Raw genomic sequence first — 22,777 nt, 5'->3', positions numbered from 1 at the left:
CTATAATAATCAGGACAGTGGCATAAGGAGTATCGTGTGAACAGAATGAGCTACGCTCAGGACGGGTGTGCTGATAGGGAGCACGCGGACGTAAATGTTTCTCCTAAGTCAAGCATTTAGTCCCTGGATGAGTGCACCAAGCCGCAATGAGGACCTGGCTGTTTTCAGCCCAGAAGCCTTGAAGGGGCCCAGTTTTGTGGACACCCCCTTGCTTTTCAGCTAGTCTCACCCAGGGAGGCATGTGTTTATTAAGTCTTATCTAGCCAAGCATTATGAACTTCCACAGAGAGGAGTAAAGAATGGGTCCAAACTCAAACTATGAGGAAGACATTACATACAAACCTAACGGAAGCCGCAAAGCAAAACCTACTAATAAATATGCAAAGAATAAAAAGAAAGAAATCCAAGTATGTCACTAAAGAAAACCGGCAAGCCATGAAAGAAGGGATCAGAAAAAAGTCTTCAGAAACAACTACAAAACAAGTAATAAAATGGCAATAAATACGTATCTATCAAAAATTCCTTTGTGGGATGCCTGGGTGGCTCAGTCGGTTCACCCTCTGCCTTCAGCTCAGGTCACGATCCCACCAGGGTCCTCAGATCAAGTCCTGCATCGTGCTCCCTGTTCAGTGGGAAGCCTGCTTCTCCCTCTCCCTCTGAGGTTCCCCCTGCTTGTACTCTCTCTCTCTGTGTCAAATAAATAAATAAAATCTTAAAAAAATAATAATGTGAGGAAAACACAAGCATTCACAAATACATGGAAATTAAGCAACACATCTTTTGGAAAAAAAAAAAAGAACATTCCATCCTTAACAGCAGAATATACATTAATTCTTTATTTTTTTAATTTTTTAAAAGATTTTATTTATTTGACAGAGAAGGACACAGCAAGAGAGGGAACAGAAGCAGGGGGAGTGGGAGGGAGAAGCAGACTCTCCGTGGAGCAGGGAGCCCAATGCGGGGCTTGAACCCAGGACACTGGAATCATGACTTGAACTGAAGGCTGAGGCTTAACAACTGAGCCCCCCAAGCACCCTTGTTTCTTAAAAAAAAAAAAAAAGAAAAAGAAAAGAAAAATATTTTATTTATTTATTTGAAACAGAGAATGAGAGAGAGAGAGAGAGAGAGAGAGAGAGAGAGCGAGCATGGGGGGGGCAGGTCAGAGGGAGAAGCAGACTCCCCACTGAGCAGGGAGCCTGATGCGGGCTCAAACCCAGGATGCTGGAATCATGACCTGAACCGAAGGCTGAGGCTTAATGCCTGAGCTACCCAGGCGCCTCTGTCTCTTAAAAAAAAAAAAAAAAAAAAAAAAATTTATTTATTTATTTGAAAGAAAGAGAATGAGAGAGAGATCATGAGAAGAGAGAGGGTCAGAGAGAGAAGCCGACTCCCCGCTGAGCAGGAAGCCTGATGCAGGACTTGATCCTGGGACTCTAGGATCACGACCTGAACCAAAGACTGTCGCTTAACTAACTAAGCCACCCAGGTGCCCCTACACATTATTCCTAAGTACACATGTAACATTCTCCAGAACGGATCACATATTAGCCCCCAAAACAAGCCTCAACAAATTCAAGAAGACTGATAGCATATCACGCCTCCTTTCTGACCACAGTGCTATTAGTCAGCTACAAGAAGAAACCTGGAAATACCACAAATATATGGAGGTTAAATAACTCAACAGTAAACAATGAATGGGTTAAACAGGAAATAAAAGAAGAAATAAAGCACATGGAAACAAATGAAAATAAAAACACAATGTTTCAAAACTTCTGGAACAGAGCAAAAGTGATTCTAAGAGGGATGTCCATACCAATACAGGCCTACCTCAAGAAGCAAGAAAGACCTCAGAGAAAAGCAATCTAACTTTACAGATAAAGGATCTGGAAAAAGAACGACAAAAAAAACCTAAAACCAGCAGAAGGAAGAAATAATAAAGATTAGAGCAGTAGGGAAAATTAAAGCAGAAATTATTGACATATAAGCTTAAAAAACAATAGAACACATTAATGAAACCAGGAGCTAGTCCTTTGAAAAAAATCAATAAAACTGATAGGCCTGTAGCCAAATCCATGGGGGAAAAAACAAACAAGCAAGCAAACAAACCAAAACCAAACCCAAATAAATAAAATCACAAATGAGAGAGAAGAAATGACAAACACCACAAAAATACAATTATAAGAGAATATTGTGAAAAATTACACACCAACAAACTGGACAACCTAGAAGAAATGGATAAATTCCTAGAAACATATAAACAATCAAAACTGAGGGGCGCCTGGGTGGCTCAGTGGGTTAAACCGCTGCCTTCGGCTCAGGTCATGATCTCAGGGTCCTGGGATCAAGCCCCGCATCAGGCTCTCTGCTCAGCAGGGAGCCTGCTTCCTCCTCTCTCTCTGCGTGCTTATGATCTGTGTCTGTCAAATAAATAAATAGAATCTTAAAACAAAAACAAAAACAAAAAACAACCAAAACTGAAACAGGAAGAAATAGAAAACTTGAACAGACCCATAACCAGCAAAGAAACTGCATCAGTAATAAAAAATCTCCCAACAAACAAAAGCCCAGGACCAGATGGCTTCACAGGCAAATTCTACCCAACATTTAAAGAAGTAGTAACACCTACTCTTCTCAAACTATTCCAAAAAATAGAAGAGGAAGGAAAACTTCACCCTATGAGGCCAGCATTAACCTGGCACTAAAATCAAATAACGACACCACAAAAAAGGAGAACTACAGGCCAGTATCTCTGATGAACATAGATGCAAAAATTCTCAACAAAATACTAGCAAACAGAATCCAACAAAACATTTTAAAAAATCATTCACCATGGGCGCCTGGGTGGTCCAGTCATTCAGCAGCTGCCTCCGGCTCAGGTCATGATCCCAGGGTCCTGGGATTGAGGCTCACATTGGGCTCCCTGATCGGCGGGAAGCCTGCTTCTCCCTCTGCTGCTCCCCCTGCTTGTGTTCCCCTCTCTCTGTGTCTCTCTGTCAAGTAAGTAAATAAAATCTTTTTAAAAAATTATTCACCACGATCAAGTAGGATTTATTCCAGGGTTGTAAGGTAGTTAAATACAAATCAATCAAGATGATGTATCACATTAATAAGAGAAAGAACAAGAACTGTATGGTCATCTCAACAGATAGGGAAAAAGCATTTACCAAAGTACAACAACAATTCATGATAAAAATCCTCAACAAAGTGGGTCTAGAGAGAAGATACCTCAACATAATAAAGGTCATATATGAAAAAACCCACAGGGATGGCTGGGTGGCTCAGTCAGCAGGGCATCTACCTATGACTCTGAGAGTGAACTCAGGGTCCTGGGACCAAGCCCCCCCATCTGGCTCCCGCTCAGCAGGGAGTTTGCTTCTCCCTCTCCCTCTGCCCCTGCTCACACTCTCACACACCCTTTCAAATGAATAAAATCTTAAAAAAAAAAACCAACCCACAGATAATATCATTCTCAATGGGGAAGAAGTAAGAGCTTTTTCTCAAAGATCAGGAACATGACAAGAATGTCCACTCTCATTTTTCTTCAACATAGTACCAGATGTCCTAGCCACAGCGATCAGACAACAGAAAGAAATATGAGGCATCCATCATTAAGGAGGAAGTAAAACTTTCACTGTCTGCAGAAGGCATGATCTTCTACACAATAAACCTAAAAGACTCCTCCAAAAAAAACTGCTAGAACTGATAAGCAATTTCAGTGAAGTGGCAGGAGACAAAATCAATGTAAAGAAATCTGCTGCATTCCCATATAGCAAAAACGAACAGCAGAAAGAAATTAAGAAAACGATCCCATTCACACTTGCAACAAAATAGTAAGATATGTACAATCTGTAAGAATAACCCTAACCAAAGAGGTAGAAGACCTGCACTCTGAGAACTGTAAAATACCGAGGAAAGACATTGAAAACAATGCAAAGAAACGGAAAGACATTCCCTGCTATGCACTGGAAGAACAAATATTGTTACAGCATCTATCCTGCCCAGAGCAATCTACACACTTAATGCAATCCCTATCAAAATACCAAGGGCATTTTTCACAGAGCTAGAAACAACAACCCTGAAATTTCAGTGGAACCACAAAGGACTCCCAATAGCCAAAGCAATGTTAAAAAGAGGCAAAGCTAGAGGTCTCACAATTCTGGACTTGACGTTGTGTTACAAGACTGAAGTAATCAAAACGGTGTGGTACACACACACAGACAAATAGATCAAAGAACACAATGGAAACTCCAGAAATGAAACCACAATTACATAGCGAATTCATCTTTGACAAAGCAGGAAAGAATATCCAGTGGGAGAAGGATGGTCTCTTGAAGAAATGGTGTTGGGAAAACTGGACAGCCACATGTGTAAGAAAGAAACTGGGCCACTTTCTCAAACCACACACAAACATAAATTCAAAACTGATTAAAGACCTAAATGTGAGACCTGAAACCATAAAAATCCTAGAGAAGAGGACAGGCAAGAATTTCTGACACCAGCCACAGCAACTTTTTTCTAGGGATGTCTCTGGAGGCAAGGGAAATAATAGCAAAAATAAACTATTGGGACTACATCCAAATAAAAGCTTTGGCACAGCAAAGGAAACAATCCAACAAATCTAATGGCAACCTACAGAATGGGAGAATGTATTTGCAAATGACACATCCAGTAAAAGGTTAGTATCCAAAGCATATAAGGGAGTTATAAAACTCAACATCCAAAAAACAATCCAACTAAAAAAAATGGGCAGGGTGCTGGGTGGCTCAGTCAGTAAAGCCCCCAACTACTGATTTTGGCTCAGATCACGGTCCCAGGATCACTGAGATCGAGCCCCGCATCCCCTTCAAGCTGGGCATGGTGCCTGCTTAAGATTCTCTCTCCCTCTCCCCACCCCCACTCACACACACTCTCAATAATTAAAAATGGACAGAAGACACGAACAATTCCTGCAAAGACGATCTACAGATGGCCAAGAGACACGTGGAAAGAGGCTCAACATCCCTCATCATCATGGAAATATAAATCAAAACACCTGTCAGAATATAAATCACCTGTCAGAATGGCGAAAGTCAGTAACACAGGAAACAACAGGTGTTGGCGAGAATGCGGAGGAAGGGGAACCCTCGTGTACTGTTGCTGGGAGTGCAAGCTCATGCAGCTACTCCAGAAACAGCATGGAGTTTTCTCAAAAAGTTAAAAATAGAGCTACCCTATGACCCAGCAATCACACTACTAGGTATCTACCCCAAAATAAAAACACTAATTCAAAGGGATATATGCACTCTGATTGTCTACTGCAGCATTATTTTCAATAGCCAAGATACAGAAAAAGTTCAAGTGTCCATCAACTGATGAGTGGATAAAGAAGATGTGGCATATTTATACAATGGAATATTACTCACCCATGAAAAAGAATGAAACCTTGCCATTTGCAACAATATGGATGGAGCTAGAAAATATTACACTAACTGAAATAAGTCAGAGGAAGGCAAATACCGTATGACCTCAGTTGTGTGGAATTTAAGAAACAAAACAAAACAAACAGAGGGGTGCCTGGGTGGCTCAGTGGGTTAAGCCTCTGCCTTTGGCTCAGGTCATGATCTCAGGGTCCAGGGATCGAGCCCCACATCGGGCTCTCTGCTCAGCAGGGAGCCTCCTTCCCCCCCCCCTCTACCTGCCTCTCTGCCTACTTGTGATCTGTCAAATAAATAAATAAAATATTTTTTAAAAATGAAAAATTTTAGAGTCTAACCTAGAATATATGTAACTAATTTTAATGACAATTTTTCAATTTATTACACATTTTTAAAGTCCTCAAGCATGTCTGTGAGGTAAGAGAAAATATACATATTGGTCTCTGCCCCAGGTTCTTAGCAGAGCTCCTGAAATCCTTATAAATTTTGGAGTCATAAGAGCAACCAGGAGCATCTTTTATGCTTATGAGGCTCGTGGATGGGCGCTGGTCGCCAGAAAGACCAAGCCATGCCCCAAGCTGGGAGTTCTCAGCCCACACCACACCCCTCCTGTCTCAGGAGAGGGTCTAGGCTCACAGTTAACCATGGACTATGCCTGGGTGAGGACACCTCTAAAATCCCAGCAGGATGGGGTGCAGAAGCTTCTGTGCTCAGGACCCTCCCCTACGTGTACCTCTTCATCTGGCTGTTCACCTGTTCCGCGTATCGTATTCCTTCATAAACTGGTAACTGCTAAGTGTTTGGTCCCTAGGTTCTGTGAGCAGCTCCAGCAACTTAATCCAAGGAGGGGGTCATGGGAAGCTCTGACCTGTAGCCAAGTGGGACAGCTGTGGAGGACCTGAGGCTCTAGGAACTGCAACAGGCTCATGGATGGGGACTGAACCCCAGCTTCTGGGGTCTGATGCTGCCAGAATTGAGTTGGACTGTAGGACCCCAGGCTCCAGCTGCAGACTGGGGAAACAGCTGCATAGCCAATGACCAGAGGTGTCAGAACTGAAGTTTTCTGTGTCAAAATGGAACGATGTAGGAGAACCGGAGAGGCTTTCCAGATACAGTGTCTGGTAAAAACAGAAAAGGATCCTAAAGAAAACGTTCTAACATGCTCCTGGATGACAGGAGAGTGGAAAGGCAGAAATGGAAGAGTGGCGTGTGTTCTCTGGAAGAAAACCCTCCGCCGAGCATCAACCCCAGACTTTTCATGACGTTCCACGAATTCCCAAACCAGGCCGGACTTTCGTTTTGAACGTATGAAAAACTATGTCAAAAAACTGAAATTGAAGGCAAGTGTCTATGAATAGCCAAGTTTTCTACGAACAAGGGGGAAGAGACTTTCCCTAAAACACATCACGTTGTGAGTAACAACGGAATGCGGCAGGTATGCAAGAGCAGAGAGAGGGACCAGTGGGCAGGAAGCCACTGAGCCAGGTTTGCCTGCTGAGGGCCCAAGGCTCCAACCCAGCAAGCTGCGGCCAGTCCCCCGCAGGCACCGCCCAGCCCTGGCAGGCTCCTCCCAGTCCCCATAAGCACAGCCCACTCCCATCAGGCTCCACCTAGCCCCCACACCCCGCACTTTCCTGGCAAGCTCTAACCCAGCAGGCTCTGCCCAGTCCTGGCAGGTCCTGCCCAGTCCCTGCAGGCACCGCCCACTCCAGGAAGGCTCCGCCCAGTCCCCTCCAGACACTGCCCACTCCTGGCCTCTGCCCCAGCAGGCAAGGCCAGGTCTTGGCGGGCTCTGCCCAATGGTGGAAATGTTGGACACCTTCCCACAGGAGGTGGTGCCAAAGGTTATCTATGGGGCATGCTCAATGTCTTTCATACCAACTTCATGCAGAAAAAACAATTTAATGCAGATTTTATAAGCAGAACACTTGCAGATGGAGGTAATACAAATGTTCTAGGACTTGCTATTACCAAGTTTTCTAATATAAAGGGAAAGGGAATAAGTTATAATCGAAAGCACTGTCAATCACGATTCTCTTAAAATTCAGGAGTCCATTCAGCAGCACCGAATAGAGTGCAAAGGAAAACCGCCCTCCAGGAGAAAATGCCTGCACTGCCTAAAAATGACAAAGGACTCGTGTCCAGAGTACGTAAAGAACCCATAAATCAATACACACACTAGAGGTGGGAACATGGCAGGAGACTCTTCCACACAAGCATGCTCAGCCTCAATTACAGGAATTCAGAATCAGACGTGCATCCTAAGGGGGAGACTGTGGCTCACACATTAGATGGACAAAAATACCTCCGGCATTTCGAGGTGCCAACAGCACACAGGATTAAATTGCATACAGGTCCGCATCATTTCCTAGGAAACTAAATTAGCCATAATCTACAAACCACAATTTTTCTCTCCAGTGTGGAAACACTGAGTTGCATTTTGCACTTGGAAACAAAAATAAGAATGAAGTAGCAGTGACCAGTCAAGAACCGCCCATGAGACACCCCGAGGCCCGTGTAAGACCTAGGAAGGCGGAGTGAACTCTGGGACCCACGCAGCAGACGCCTACGCGAGCGACACAGACCAGGGCTGCGGAGCCACACGGCAGCCGCCACGGTAATGACCACACGGGCCCCGTTCCCTTGAGCAATTTCAACAGAGCCAAAATCAAGCCATCCACGCTCGGTGAGGGAAACGGAGCGAGAGCTGCGAAGGAAAAGCAGCAGAACAGCAGTCCCGGGGGCAGCACCCTGGGAGCTGCTCACACCAGATGGTGAAAATCTTACCCTGCAAACGCGGCACAGAAGTCTGCAGGGCTCGCCAGCACTGGCGTCACCCGGCAAGAAGGTGCGGAACCCCCTGCATCTTCCCCCCAAACCTGATGAACAGGGACACTTCCTGGACTGACACACTCTTCCCCCGAGGGGACATTCTCTGGATAAGCCCCAGAATAACACGAGAATCCGCAGGAAAAGGAAGACGGGACCCACTGGCCCCCCGCCCCGCTCAAGGGGAAGCAGGAGGCAGAAAGCATTCAGGTTTCCACCTGCTGCACCTAGGCCTGCCTGAGAGCGAGCTGTCCACGCCGAGCTCCACGGGGACAGTGCGGCCACGGGGCTCAGTGACAGGCAGGCTCTCCCCGAGCCCGGAGCTCCTGGGCAAACGTCCTGGAGGTAAAGGCATGCCCTCCCCCACTCTGGGGGGTGTGGGAAACGGCGGCTGCAAAAAGGGCCCCTGCCCCCTTCCACCAAGCCAGGACTCACGGGAAGTCCCCCTTGTTGATCCGCCCCAGGGCCGGCCACAGACCCCCCAAATCCACACTCTGGGCCGCACCCACGATTCGCTCAGCGGCCGGTCCCCACGGACCCGTGGTCACAAAGTGCTCGCCGTTCCAGGGCTGCTCTGGCTTCTCTCCTTCCTCCGGACCCTGAACGTGGGCTGCCGCCTGCCTGAGCCACGGACAGCCCCTCCCGCGGACAGGCTGGCCTCAGGGAGCCCCAGGTCGGCACCACGCCTGGCCATGCCTGCGCTTCCTTACTCCTCTCTAGAAAAGAAACCCCCTCCTCCACAGCTCCGGAGACGCTAGTCTGGCGGGTCCTCTGGGGTCGCACTGAGGTAGCCCCGCCCCCAGCGCCACAGTGCCCGCCCCCAGCCCTCCCCTCATTCTTCTCAATACACGTCTCTCCTCCCTAAATTCGTATATTTCACTGGACACCGGTGTGACCAGCTGCCCAGCACTGTCCCTTTCCCGCCCACACTTCACCCAGGCTACTGTCCTCCCCACAGGCCCCGGGCTGCAGGGGGGCACTGGGAGCATGCACAGAGCTGGTGAAAAAGGCCCTGGGCCCCTGAGCCACGAGGCCTTCCTTCGGCGTGGGGGCGATCCTGACCCTGGGCTTTCCTGCTCAGCTACAGGACACAGAAAAGTACAGCTCTGGCTGTGAGTCCCTGGAGACTCTGGAGGATGTGTGACATCGGACCTTGTCTCCGCTGGAACTTCTCTGCAACCAAGTGCCTCAGCCAAGCCCTTATTTGAGTTCACCTCCCAGGTCCACCATGGGTCCCCCGACCCTGATTCCCAGGTTTACGGCCACGTGGGGAGTGGTCCCCGCCTCCCTCCAGCAGGCAGGGACTCAGGTGCTCACAGGATTCCCAGCACGCTGGGATGGGGCAGGAGGTCGGAACCCCACCCCGACGCCAGACAGGCACTTGGATGGGAAGCCGGGACCCCACCCCGCGGGATGGGACCCCTGGGCCCACTCGCGGGGATGCGACAGGACGCCGGAAAGCACAACACGGCCCACCGCGGGTTATCGGGTGGGACCACAGGGCTCTCACGAGGAGAGGGGACAGGACGCCGGGACCCCCACCCCTGACCCACGATAGAGACTCGGGTCGGGGCCCGCGGGACACCGACGAGGAGGGGGGACAGGACGCCGGGACCCCCACCCCTGACCCACGATAGAGACTCGGGTCGGGGCCCGCGGGACACCGACGAGGAGGGGGGACAGGACGCCGGGACCCCCACCCCTGACCCACGATACAGACTCGGGTCGGGGCCCGCGGGACACCGACGAGGAGGGGGGGACAGGACGCCGGGACCCCCATCTCTGACCCAGGATAGAGACTCGGGTCGGGCCCGCAGGACAACGACGAGGAGGGGGGGACAGGACGCCGGGACCCCCATCTCTGACCCAGGATAGAGACTCGGGTCGGGCCCGCAGGACAACGACGAGGAGTGGGGACAGGACGCCGGGACCCCCATCTCTGACCCAGGATAGAGACTCGGGTCGGGCCCGCAGGACGACGACGAGGACGGGGGACAGGTCGCCGGAAGCCCACCCCGCGGCCGAGGGCGGAGACTCCGGACGGGACCCCCAGGGCCTGGAGACCGAGACCCACCGCCACTTGCGGCCGGATGCAGCCCCTCCCCGTGTCGCCCGGGCCCGCGACTCACCATCTCGGGGCTCTGCTCCGTGCTCTCCAGGACTCCTCCACGCGGCACTGCAGCCGGGTCAGGTGGGCGCTGCGCGCTCCGCACACTTCGGCCGGCTCCGGGCCGCTGAGCACCAGCCCGCGGCGCCCGCACACTCGCGTCCGAGAGCGCGGGGTCCCGCCCCCCAGGCCCGATTGGACAGTTTCCGGAGGCCGGGCCTTTCACCGCGATACATGCCCCCGCGCTCCGATTGGGCGTTGATCCATATCCTGCAAAGTGACTGGATAGGAATACAGCGAGCGCCCCGCGGCCCTGATTGGACATTGCTCCGAACTCCGCGAGCTCGCACCGTGATCCGACAGCCTGCGGCTCCTCCCGTTCTGATTGGTCGTAGTCTAGGCACCGTCCCCCCCATGGCCCCTAATTGGGCAGAAGCCCGAGGCCCCGCCTCCCGGATGCAGAGTGAGGCTTGCAGTGTGCGGGCGTCGAACCTGCCTGCCCCGAGGTTGACTCCCCGCGCAGGGCGACCCCGGCCGGCTGACCCGCCTGCGACCTCCTCCCGCACCGGGAGTCCAACTCCGTTTACCCGCGGAGCCTCCCTTGTGCAGCGCCCCCATCGGGATGCGACAGAACAGAACCGTCCGTGGTCGGCACCGGGGTGAGGGGACGTGCACCTGTCCTCGGTATTCAAGCACAACCCCGGAGCCAGTGACGTCACCGTGGGAAGGCGAGGCCTTCCTGGGTTGGGGCCTGACCTGCGACCCCGCGAGGCCCCGCTCTCCACTCTCTCAGGGATCCCGCGGCCCAAGCATGCAGGGTCGCAGCCGGGACACGTTAGAAGACGGGTGTGCGCGTTGTATCCTGCCAGGAAGGCCACGGCAGGTCCACTCTGCAGCCGGTCCCTGCGAACGTGGACTGTAGGGCGCTGTCGCCTTTGTTAGGTCGGGACGTGGTACGGCGGGGACAGACCCCGGACACCCAGTTTGACTCTGAAAGGTGGGAGCGCGGGGCACCGAGCAGCGGACTCCTGATTTCGGCCCAGGTCACGATCTCAGGGTCAGGTGGCCTACGGATCCTGCTCGTCCCTGTCCCGCCCCCTCGGCCACTCCCCGCCCTCACTGCTCTAGCTCGCTCTCAGATAAATAAAATCTTGAAAAAAAAAAAAAAAAAGGAAAGGAAAAAAGGCATGAGCTTATGGTCTGGGAATTGTCTTCCTTTTTCAAACAAACTTGAGGACAGAACAGCCAGGAAACGAGGCCTCGAGGCCGCCGCCGAGCAACTTTTTCCTACAGATTAGACTCCTCTGTATCTTCACGGAAACGGACTCTCACCCCGGCGTCCTGTACTTCTGCGATGCCCTCGCAGCGCGTCACGTGACCCTCCGTTCCCTTCTGTGGGTGACAATTCTAGGTCTGTTTCCCTGCTGCACTCTGTTCGTCCGTCCGCGCCGTCGGGCCTGGAGCGGTAACCCACGTCCGCGTGTGTTGAACAGCTTCTCACCTCGCGTTCATGCACACGTGTCTGCTTCCATTTAGGTAGGACGGGGATACTTGGGTCACATTTTAATTCCGTGTTTAACTTCTTGAGGAACCACCACGCTTTTCCCCACATCGGCTGCCCCGGTTCACATTCCCACCAGCCAGGCGCAGGGGGTCCCAATTCCCCACATCTCGATGAGGCTTGTTTTCTGAATTCTGGATCCTAGCCCTCCCAGTGAGTGGAAAGTGGTATCCCCTTATGGTTTTGACTTGTTTCCCTTAATGGGGAGGGTGCTTTCCCGCGTTTATAGGCCATCGCTACAAAGAAAATGTGTTGGCAAGTTTTCCTTCAGTGCTTAACTGCATTGTTTGAGCTTTTGTATGCACATAGGAATTCTTTGTGTATTCTGGATACTAAAATCCTACATATGTTATTTGTGGGATCTGTTCTCCCATTATTGGGGTGTCCTTTCAATCTCTTGATAGCAACCTTTGATACCCCAAATATTTTAATCTTGCAGAAACCTAATTTACCTACTTTTCCTTGTGTTGCTTGTGGTTTTCCTTTCCCATTTAAGACCTTACTGCATGCAAATTCATGAAGATTTCTCCCTGTGTTTCTTTCACTCTTGGGTTTCCCAGGACAGCTTCTTTAGGGCTGGGGATACTGTGCAGAGTTGTCTAAGGCCTGGAACTGAGATGCATTTGATAACGCACATGTCCCTAGATAATCGTTCATCGTGAAAGGCCAGGAACTTAAAGACAAAGGAGTTTCTATTTTAACTGATGACCTTTGATTTCTATGTGAATATACTTCTACGCTCCCACCCTTTCATCATTATCTTACAACATGGTGAGTGTTTAATGCTTGATCATATTAGGGTAAGTCCCTTCACTTCATTATTCAAAAAGAATGGCTATTTTCTCACATTTGTTCTTATTTATAGAATTATACAATGGGGGGGGCACCTGGGTGGCTCAGTGGATTAAGCCACTGCCTTCGGCTCAGGTCATGATCTCAGGGTCCTGGGATCGAGCCCCGCATCGGGCTCTCTGCTCAGCAGGAGCCTGCTTCCCTCTCTCTCTCTGTCTGCCTCTCAGCCTACTTGTGATCTCTCTCTCTGTCAAATAAATAAATAAATAAAAATCTTTAAAAAAAGAATTATACAATGGGATTTATGAAGTTCCAGGGGGAAAATTGGTTATAATATTGGGGGAATTCTATTAAAATGATTCAGCTCTCTGGTAATTACACACATCATGGCAACATTGATTAATCGTTTCTTAGAATATGCACCAGATTTGCATTTGTTTTGGTCTTTTTCGATGTCAGTGAATATAACTGCACAATGTTCACATTAGGTTCTCTTCCTTCATAAGATTTACTTTGATACCTGAATAACTTTTTTTTTAAAGATTTTTTATTTATTTGACAGAGAGAAATCACAAGCAGGTAGAGGCAGGCAGAGAGAAGAGGAAGCAGGCTCCCCACTGAGCAGAGAGCCCGATGTGGGGCTCGATCCCAGGACCCTGGGATCATGACCTGAGCTGAAGGCAGAGGCCTTAACCCACTGAGCCACCCAGGTGCCCCTGAATAACTTATTTTAACTTTTATACATGTCACCCTTTAAATACTATCTTTTTCATAGTGATTAGAAATGGAAGGACATCCTGAGCACATCCTTGAAACCTGTTAATTATCTTTTCTCTTTGATGACTGTGAAAGCTTGAGGTTCTATGTACACATTGGCTTTGGCTATGAAACAGGATAAGGTCCTTTCGTCCACTGTAATTTTACACCCACATGTCCTGGTTTTGGCTGGGAGATCTATCATTCTGCTGAAGGGGACCGGAGTGATGGGTATTCATGATGTACACACAATGCTACTGAGCAAGTGACTCTAAGCACATTTACGTATGCATTCTTGCATATACTGCATTTTGGAGATGCCCTTCAAGAGGACTGGATAACTTCCCTTATCTCTACCCTCCCCTACCCTGAGATACATGTGAACTATTAGCCTCCAAGCGAATGGCTCACTGATACACGCCTGAAGCGTCTCTTAACTAAGGTTTTACTAGACGGTAATAAATGACCTTTTCCTAACCACAGCTAGCCCCTCAAGGACCTGGGAAACTTGGTAACAAATTCCTTAGACAGATGTGCTATCCCTAAGTCCCTCCCAACTTGAAAGTCTATCATCAGGCAGTCCTCACAACCCTAGGGCAGCTCTTTCTGCCCACAGCTCCTATCACCATGCTTTTTAAACCACTCTCTGCACTGAAGACATCTCAAGAATTCTCTCTCGACCACAGTTCCCATCTTTCTGGCACTGAAATATGGGGCTTGATTCTTCTCACCTGGACTCCAAGCCTCAGTGCAAACTTGGCTTGCAAATTCCTTCCCTTCCTTTACTTCCATTTCAGCGACTTTTCAAGGAGTTGGTCCATTGCTCAGGCTGCAATCCTGTAGCCCACGGTTACTGTTGGGGCGGGGAAAGCCTGCCTCTTGGCTAGAAGTTAGTGCCAGGGCTGGAATGGTTTGATGCCCTCTCTTTATTCCTGTCCTTAAACAAAGTTGTCTGTCTTGGGCACCAGATAGCCAAGTAAGTCACCATGACAGTTGCCGATCTTAAGACTCCCGTGTGAGGTTTCCTCCTCGTTGGTCTACTGTGATCCCTTCACAACTTTCGTCTAGCTGCTTTTGGCCATGAGACCTTTGCTCAGAACTGGACAAAACCAGTAACTGATTAAATTGAAACCCAACGAGGAGGTTTCCTAGGGAAGTTTGCTGTAAAGACTACGTGTGTTGAAAGGCCACTTAGAACATCATGGATTCGTGTCTTTTGTTTTCGGCAACATCTCCTATGCTTCCGTGAGGGTAATACCATTACCCGAGCAACACATGATTGAACAGCTGGAAATTGGAATGGGTCCCCCAACAATTTTGTAACTCAAGGAACACCATGACCTATTCTGCATGGATGAGATGGTAAAATCACTCCTGGAGCCAGGGGTTCCCCCCTCCATGCGGCTGACTGTAGACTGATGGACGTAATGGGTGGCCTCACCACGCTTATGATGGGACTGGCTGATGCACTTGGGGATGCCCTATGTCTGGGACAAGTCTTCTCCCACTTCCCAGTAACTCCTCAAGAGGGAAGAAGAGGGCTTCTTAATGGTTTTAACCCTTAGCCATGATTTGCCCCAGGAACTGCCTCTAGTGATAGAAAATGGCAAGTAGAGCCTTTAGCCAAGCCGACAGCAGCCACATTAAGCAAACCAGGTATGCACTAGGTGGAATACCCCAAAATGGGACAGTTAAGCAAAAAGGCAATTCTACGCTGGGGAAAAAAGGAAACAGTGACAGCACGGGAACCAACAGCACACAGCAGTTATAGAGGCTACCATCAGACGTTTGCTCACAAGTCAGTGTTCTCTAGGCCACGGGATGGGTTCACTACTGAGTGGACAAGGAGGCCCAGAATTACACGGCTGGCTCCTAACAGAGCCCAATGGCTGTGTAGCTCTAACCTTAGCCATGGCTTCCCCCAGGCCGGATAACCACTGCACTCTGGGTTTTGCCTGGATGGACAGACCCAGTATTAAAACCGTTATCACCCCAGCCAATCTTTCACGTTGAAAACAATGGTGGACTCGTGCTGTGTTTCACTGGTGATCACCTACAGTCCACCTTTACTCCCCTTTAGTACGAAGGGTTTTGTTTTGCACAAGGAAGCTCTTCATAACAGTCAAAGCCCTAAATTACACTCAAAATAGCATTTCTCTATTAAAGACTGAAGTAACACAACTGTGCAAAGCACGTGTGCGACACAGAATGAAGTAACACAACTGTGCAAAGCATGTGTGCGACACAAAGCAGGAGATGTCTTAGCTACTGCACAAGGTGGATCTTGTGCTGTGACAGAAACAGAATGCTGTGTATACATGCTGGCGTGTCCCAGTAGTATTTCTGGGTTCCCACCTGACCTGAATATTCAACTAGGCCCTTGAACAATCCCTCTCTTTCTTTTAGCGATGGCTGAACTCGAAACTATAAGATTTTTGGTCAACGATGAATCCACTCTTATTTGGGCTTCTGCCTCTTCTTCCTTTTGTTACAGTAAGTACACTTTGCTCTTTTCTGCCACGTCTCTCCACCTGGTGCCAAGACCCCTTCAACGATGTTAGGTCAAGCCAGCAGATGATCCTCTCCACTAGGGAAGATCTGTACTTGTGGTCTCCCTCCGATGCAGCTGCCTCTGCCTTCTTAAATGCCCTCTCTATATGTAAGTCCCTGGCCAACTGAATGGCGTCCACAGGTGGGGACACCTCTACAACCCCACGGAGCGGGAAGACATCACAGAAGACCTTCCATCGTCGGCAACTGTAAGATTTAAGGGTCACAACTGCTCAGGAGGAAGTGATGTGGAGAATTAATGCAAAAGAAAAATCCAATTTCCTGGCAACCTACAAACAAGTCCTTGAGACGGCCAGAGTGACATTCCTCTAGGAACTCACTGCCTCAATGTTCATACTTTGCTACGGGAAAAAAGCAACCTTAGCTCAACGTTAGCCCTACTTCCATGATCCTGTTAACCTCCTTGAAGATATAAATATTCTTCAGAAACTCCCTTCAACTCTACAGCCCAAGATGTATATTAACAATCATCATCCAAGCGTAAGGCTCACTGATACAAAACCAAAAGGTCTCAAGACTAAGGTTTTACTACATAGCAATAAATGCCTTTTACTAGTAACAGCCAGTCCCTCAAGGTCCTTAAAACACTGATACCAAATTTCTTAGAGACTGATGCTAGCCATAAGTGCCCCTCAACTTGAAAATATATAACCGGCCAACTCCTGCTAACCCCAGGGCAGACTGCCCCATCCCTGGTTCCTGTCCCCGTGCTTTGATAAAACTACCCTTTTTGCACCAAAGACGATTCCAAGTTCATTCTTGACCATCAGCCTCCAGACCCCATCTCTCTGGACCTGAGCTGGCCTTCAGAACAACTCCTTTTGAACCTGACCTGTTCCTGTTCAAAAAGTGGGTTTTAGGAATTTCTTTTTGTTCTAAAGAAATGGGATCCCAGACATCAAAATGCTTTGAGGGTATCCCTCTGTCCCATCTTGTGGCATCCTCTAGTGTTATATTTACAAAAACTACCTCTCCTCACATGCGCTTCTAACTAAATGGACTAACTACACAAGAACGTAGAACATCAATAGTCCTTATGGGGAACTTCTGATCTCCCCAAATTGACCCTTATCAAAATTCAATTTAATAGGCATGACTACAGTGGTCAAAACCAGATCCAATGCCTGCTTCCATGGCTATTTGGGAGATTTCCAAACGCTATCAGGACCTTATGGTGCTTCTCTGCAAAACAGGATTTCTAAATTCACAGAGGCGAGCCACTGAAAGGCATCAGAATGGCTTTTGATCCTCTTTGTCCCGTCCCCATCTTCTTGGTCTCTGGAGCTGCCACCACCTGGTGTTCAGACCAGGCCTCCAGTGGCCTCCTCCTCTTTTCCCTCTACCCAATCCTCATCTCCTGTAACCCACCCCCCACTTCTTTCTCTGAAGGTCCCTTTTCCTCAGATTCTCTTCCCAATCCTTTCTGTCCTGAACCTGTTAAAAGAGGCCCAATTGGGGGGCGCCTGGGTGGCTCGGTGGGTTAAAGCCTCTGCCTTCGGCTCAGGTCATGATCTCAGGGTCCTGGGATCGAGCCCCACATCGGGCTCTCTGCTCGGCAGGGAGCCTGCTTCCTCCTCTCTGACTGCCTCTAGCCTACTTGTGGTCTCTGTCTGTCAAATAAATAAACTCTTAAAAAAAAAAAAAAGAGGCCCATTTGGGGTTCCAAGTAACCTCAATTCCCTGCATTTGAGACTGAACCATGAGCCACAGTTAGCATTTCCCAATGTGGCTGAGGATCCCCAGAGGTGTGGTGAACAGTTATTCAAATTTATTTCTAGGAATTACTTCACATGCTTGTTGGTGAGGGCCACGCCAAACACTGGGTGACTCTGGCCCGACAGGAACATCTTAAGAAGTATTAAGGGAACAGCACATTGTCTGCAGGACACTAGAACACTTGCTGGAAATACTACTGAGCAATTCTACTATCTTCCCTCAAGCCTGCTGAGTGGAACAAAATTCAGACTTGCACACAAAAACCTGATGGGCCTTTCAGGATGACTAAAACTGACTCCAAAATTGTCTCTAAAGAAAAAAATTTTTTTTTAATTTATTTGATAGAGAGAGATCAAGAGAAGGCAGAAAGAGAGGAGGAAGCAGGCTCCCCGCTGAGCAGAGAGCCCAATGCGGGACTCCATGCCAGGACCCCGAGATCATGACCTGAGCCAAAGGCCTGAGGCCCAACCCACTGAGCCACCCAGGCACCCTTTTCTTTTCCACTCAATTTTCAGTTGTGATGTGTGAAACAGTTATGAAACCAGTACTTTCTGCGATGACGACAAAGAGCCAGGATACTGGAGAAAGCCTGTTACACACGTAAGGGCCGCAGACACCCGTATCCTTCCAGCTGGCCGTCCCGACATTCTCTGCATTCCCAAACCAGGGCTCTAAGGACTACAGGGGATGTTCCCAGGGGTCCCTTTTAAACAACTGGTGGGACCATCTGCACATTGGGAATGAGTTTCTGCCCTTGACACCAGAACTACCCTCCTGGGGGCTAAGTCCCTCACACAAAACCCCGGCCTACAAGGACTGAAGCAGCTCCAACAGTGGGCCCTCTTCAAAACATCTCCACAGGTCGCTTCCTGCCTCTCAGCCTCTTCTTTTCTGGGCCCTTGGAGAGATACTCACCTTCCTCCCCTCTGTTGCTTCTCCTCTCTTCATGTCTGCACCTGACGTTCCCTAGAAAAATAAATGCCAGAATCTGGTTCCCTCAAAATGGGCCCATAATTCCAGAACTGGGCAGCAGTGATCAAAACGATCAACCAGGAGAAGTGAACGACCTCCTGGCCTCTTCTGCACGTTCCGTCTCTGATGGCGCCATGGGGTCTGTTCCTACTGGATCTGCTACCTTGTTCTTTATGGGCAACACGTTCAGCTGAGATTGGCAGAACCCACAGTATGCCTCATAAAGATAAAACTGCATTTTTCAAAATCTCTTGGGAGAATGAGACAATAGTCTATAAAGATGCACTTCAGGCATCAAGCCCGTGATAGAAGATTAAAAGCGTTAGTGTCTCATGATCTCCCAGCACTACTCCATGTAACACTGTCTTCCTGGTGAGAAAACCCAATGGTTGGCAACGGACATCTATCCAGGACCTCTCAGCAATTAAGTAACGTTCCTGCCTCCACACTGTTTCTAACCCCACGGACCACGGACATCCATTGCCACTAGAGGAAATTTTCCATCATAACTCACCTATGCACTGGATTTGGGATTCCAGCTGGTAAGTGTAGGGAGTTTTTGCTTCCACTTGGATAATACCCACAGACAGTCATGCCGCAGGGAACCGCAGAATCTTCTGTACTTTCCAAGGACCCCTAAGGCAGCTCTGGATGGCGGACAATCTTCTGCATCTCTACTTTGACACACTATGGAGACAATTTCATTCTCTGCCTTTCAATGGAAGGCATCATCTACTTGTTGAAACTTTTAGTTTTAAAGGCACATAAAGTCTCAAAAAATTAAAGTTTGCTCAAACTCAAGATAAACACATAGGATATCTGATCTTGGAACCAGACCACACTGGGATCCAGACAAAACCCCTCATCCTTAATGCAGACACATCATGTTTTCCGTCCTGGTGGCATTTTACATGTTACCCTTCTAAGGAAGAAAGATTGTTTTCATAATTTACTGGTAGGAATTTTAAAAAGCATGAAGGTAGTAAACATTATCTTGGGTGTGCTTCTGGGAATCCTTTCTCTTTGTAAGATGTTATTTGATGACTACTTATGTTACATGATCTCTACACAGACTGTGGGGATCTAACCCACAATGCCAAGACTGAGAGTTCCACAATCCATCGACCTAGTCGTCCAAGCACCCGCAAATTCTTTTGAAGGCCTGAGACAGCAATACTATCCCATTTGATGTCCAACCCAACAGGGTGAGTTACACTCTCTCCTTTTGCCAAGGGTAAAACCACAAATACTAGTCCACCTGGTATGCTACTGGGGTACCTCAGGACTGTGGAATATTATGGAGACCATGAAATGTTGTTACATCCAATGTCAATAAAACTGAAGAGCCTCCCTTGCCTAAAATTTATTTTGGCAGGAGTTCTGGCTATTATTGGCACTGGGCACACCAGACTTTGGCTCCTGGGGTCCAGAAGAACGCACCTCACTGATATTTCCACCACCATCACTGACTGCAGGAAAAGCAAAGCAAAACAAAACAAAACAAGCAATCCTGAGCAATGGTCAAAAGCACATTCTTAGAAGTCATATTTGGAAACAAAATCAACCAAAGACACCAAAAATAACTCTCAGAAGAGATGAAAACAACATAAAAATTTAACAACTGCTCAATAAAAGGGGAGAGCTTATGTGAAAACATGTATTGCAATAATGAAGATAGGAAATATAGAGGCGATTCAGAGTCAAGAAATTCCAGTTATTAGCAACAGAGAACAGAAAAGAACTTTCAACAATCAAAAAGTCTCATGTGATGATCATAGATTGGGAAATTTTGGGAATATGAACTTCAAGTTTTTTTCCAAAATTATTTAAAGTTGTACACACACACCCCTCCCATATACACATTCTTATCAACGTGAGTTTAAATGACATTGTAATGGAAAAGAACCGTGTTTTATATAACCAGGTGATTACTTCAAGTCTGACACAACAAAGTGCATGTCATACAGATGTAGAGGACAAAGGACACTTAGCACCATGAGTGTTCATATCAGAAACACGAACTAGAAATTAGACACTTCGCATTTCTATCATGGAGGAGGCACTTGCAAAAATAAAGCCATGTTTGCAACAATGAAATGATGTCTGTCCTGCCACAATTGTCATGAACAAAATACATGATGTTCTATACGGGAAGTGTTCCCCAAACTGTGTCCATTAGGGTTTGTCTCCAGTACATTGGCTCTCATAGGGAGATTAAATGCTTTCCCGCAGTGTCTGTACTCCCAGATTGAGGAAATACTGGAAGGTTGTTCCATGGTTCTTAACTTCACAGGGTTTCACATCACTGTGCTCTCACAAGCATCCCCAAAGATTAGAGGGACACCTGAAGGCTTTCCCACAGCGTAGACATTCACACAATTCCCGTCTAGTGAGTGTCATCACAGATACTTGCAGTTCTGTGTGATACTAGAATGTCTTACCAGAGACCGTAGATTCACAAAAGGTCACCGTCCACTGTGATTCCTCATGTGTTCCTGAAGGGAGTCATGACCAGTGAAGTTCTCTCCCCAGTGTGTTTCTTCATATGCCCTCGAAGGGATGAGGGAAACTTGTATGCTTTCCCACACTCCTTGCATTCATAGGATTTAACTGTGTTGTGCGTTTTCAAATGATCTTGAAAACACTGAGGCCGACTGAACGCTTTCCCACACTCTGTACACTTAAAAGGTCTCTCCCCAGTGTGTGTCCGTGTGTGTGCTTCCAGGTGCGATGGACTCCTGAAGGCTTTGCCACAGTGGTGACATTCATAGGGTCTCTTCCTAGTGTGTGTCCTCATATGTACCCGCAAGGACGCATCACTGTTGAAGGCTTTCCCACACTGCTGGCATTTACAGGGTCTTTCCCCACTGTGTGTCCTCATATGAGCTCGTAGGTTTCCAGGAGAAGTGAAGGCTTTCCCACACTGCTCACATTTACAGGGTCTTTCCCCAGTGTGTGTCCTCCTATGTACTTGCAGGCGTCCAGGAGTCGAGAAGATTTTCCCGCACTGCTGACATATGCGGGGGCTTTCATCATTGTGTGTCCTCATATGTGCTCGAAGGTTTGCAGGAGACTTAAAGGCTTTCCCACACAGCTCACATTTGAAAGGTCTTTCCCCAGTGTGTATCCTCGTATGTACCTGTAGGTCTCTGTGGCACCTGAAGGCTCTTCCACACTCCTTACATTCATAGGGTTTCAGGATACCATGTGTGCCCATGTGACGTTCGAAAGCTCGATGCTTTCTGAAAGTTTCACCACACTCCTTACATTCCAAGTGTCCACCCTCGGTGTGCCATCTCACAGTATGTACTACAAGAGTGTGGTGACGAATGAAGGCTTTTCCACAGTGCTGACACTGATAGGGTCTCTCTCCAGTGTGCTTCCACATGTGTTCTCGCAGGCATGAGTTATACCTGAAGGTCTTCCCACACTGCTGACATTCATACGGTCTCTCCCCAGTGTGTGTTGTCGAATGTTCCCGCAGATTTCCAAGATATCTGAAGGTCTTCCCACACTGCTGACATTCATAGGGTCTTTCCCCAGTGTGCGTCCTCATATGGACGCGCAGGTTTGTGTAATCCCGGAAGGATCTGCCACACCGGTTACATTCATAGGGTTTCACGGTACTGTGGGTGATCATGTGGCGTTTAAAATGTTCAGACTTCACGTAAGTTTTCCCACACTCCTTACATTCGTAGGGTCTATCCCCAGTGTGTGCCCTCATATGGACTCCAAGGGCTGTGTGATATCTAAAGAGTCTGCCACACTCCTTACACTCATAGGGCTTCATTACATTCTCTGTGGTCATGTGACGTTCAAAAGGCAGATGCTTCCTGAAACTTTGCCCGCACTCCTTACATTCCAAGGTTCTATCCTCTTCATGTCTTCTCATGTGTGCTTCAAGGGAGTAGTCACCAGGGAAGGCTTTCCCACGTTGCTGACATTTACAGGGTTTTTCCCGAGTGTGTGTCCTCACGTGTCTTTGCAGACGTGAAGCAGACCCAAAGGCTTCTCCACACTTCACACATTCATAGGGTCTCTCCCTACTGTGAGTTCTCA

At 48.3% G+C, this 22,777-nt stretch overlaps 2 protein-coding genes across 2 annotated transcripts in view; both read right to left on the bottom strand.

Annotated features, from left to right (window-relative positions):
- ZNF57 (zinc finger protein 57) overlaps positions 1–10,868 on the bottom strand; it is a 60,847-nt gene extending 49,979 nt beyond the window's left edge. The window contains 1 exon segment of the mRNA XM_032305559.1: positions 10,373–10,868. Coding sequence (XP_032161450.1) covers positions 10,373–10,675 — 303 coding nt within the window. The 5' untranslated portion in view covers positions 10,676–10,868.
- Positions 10,869–20,930: 10,062 nt separating this feature from the next.
- Positions 20,931–22,526, bottom strand: LOC116567869 (zinc finger protein 699-like). Its single transcript, XM_032303226.1, has one exon. It carries the CDS (start codon positions 22,524–22,526, stop codon positions 21,204–21,206), a length of 1,323 nt encoding a protein of 440 aa, XP_032159117.1. The 3' UTR covers positions 20,931–21,203.
- Positions 22,527–22,777: the final 251 nt, after the last annotated feature.

This window comes from Mustela erminea, chromosome 1, assembly GCF_009829155.1.
Source record: "Mustela erminea isolate mMusErm1 chromosome 1, mMusErm1.Pri, whole genome shotgun sequence".
In the NCBI taxonomy this organism is placed as follows: Eukaryota; Metazoa; Chordata; class Mammalia; order Carnivora; family Mustelidae; genus Mustela; species Mustela erminea.
This window is presented reverse-complemented; position numbering and strand designations above follow the sequence as displayed.

Bases quoted from the DNA above. Each gene is read 5' to 3' on its own strand.
- LOC116567869 (XM_032303226.1), bottom strand. From the start codon at position 22,526: ATGACCACAGAGAATGTAATGAAGCCCTATGAGTGTAAGGAGTGTGGC.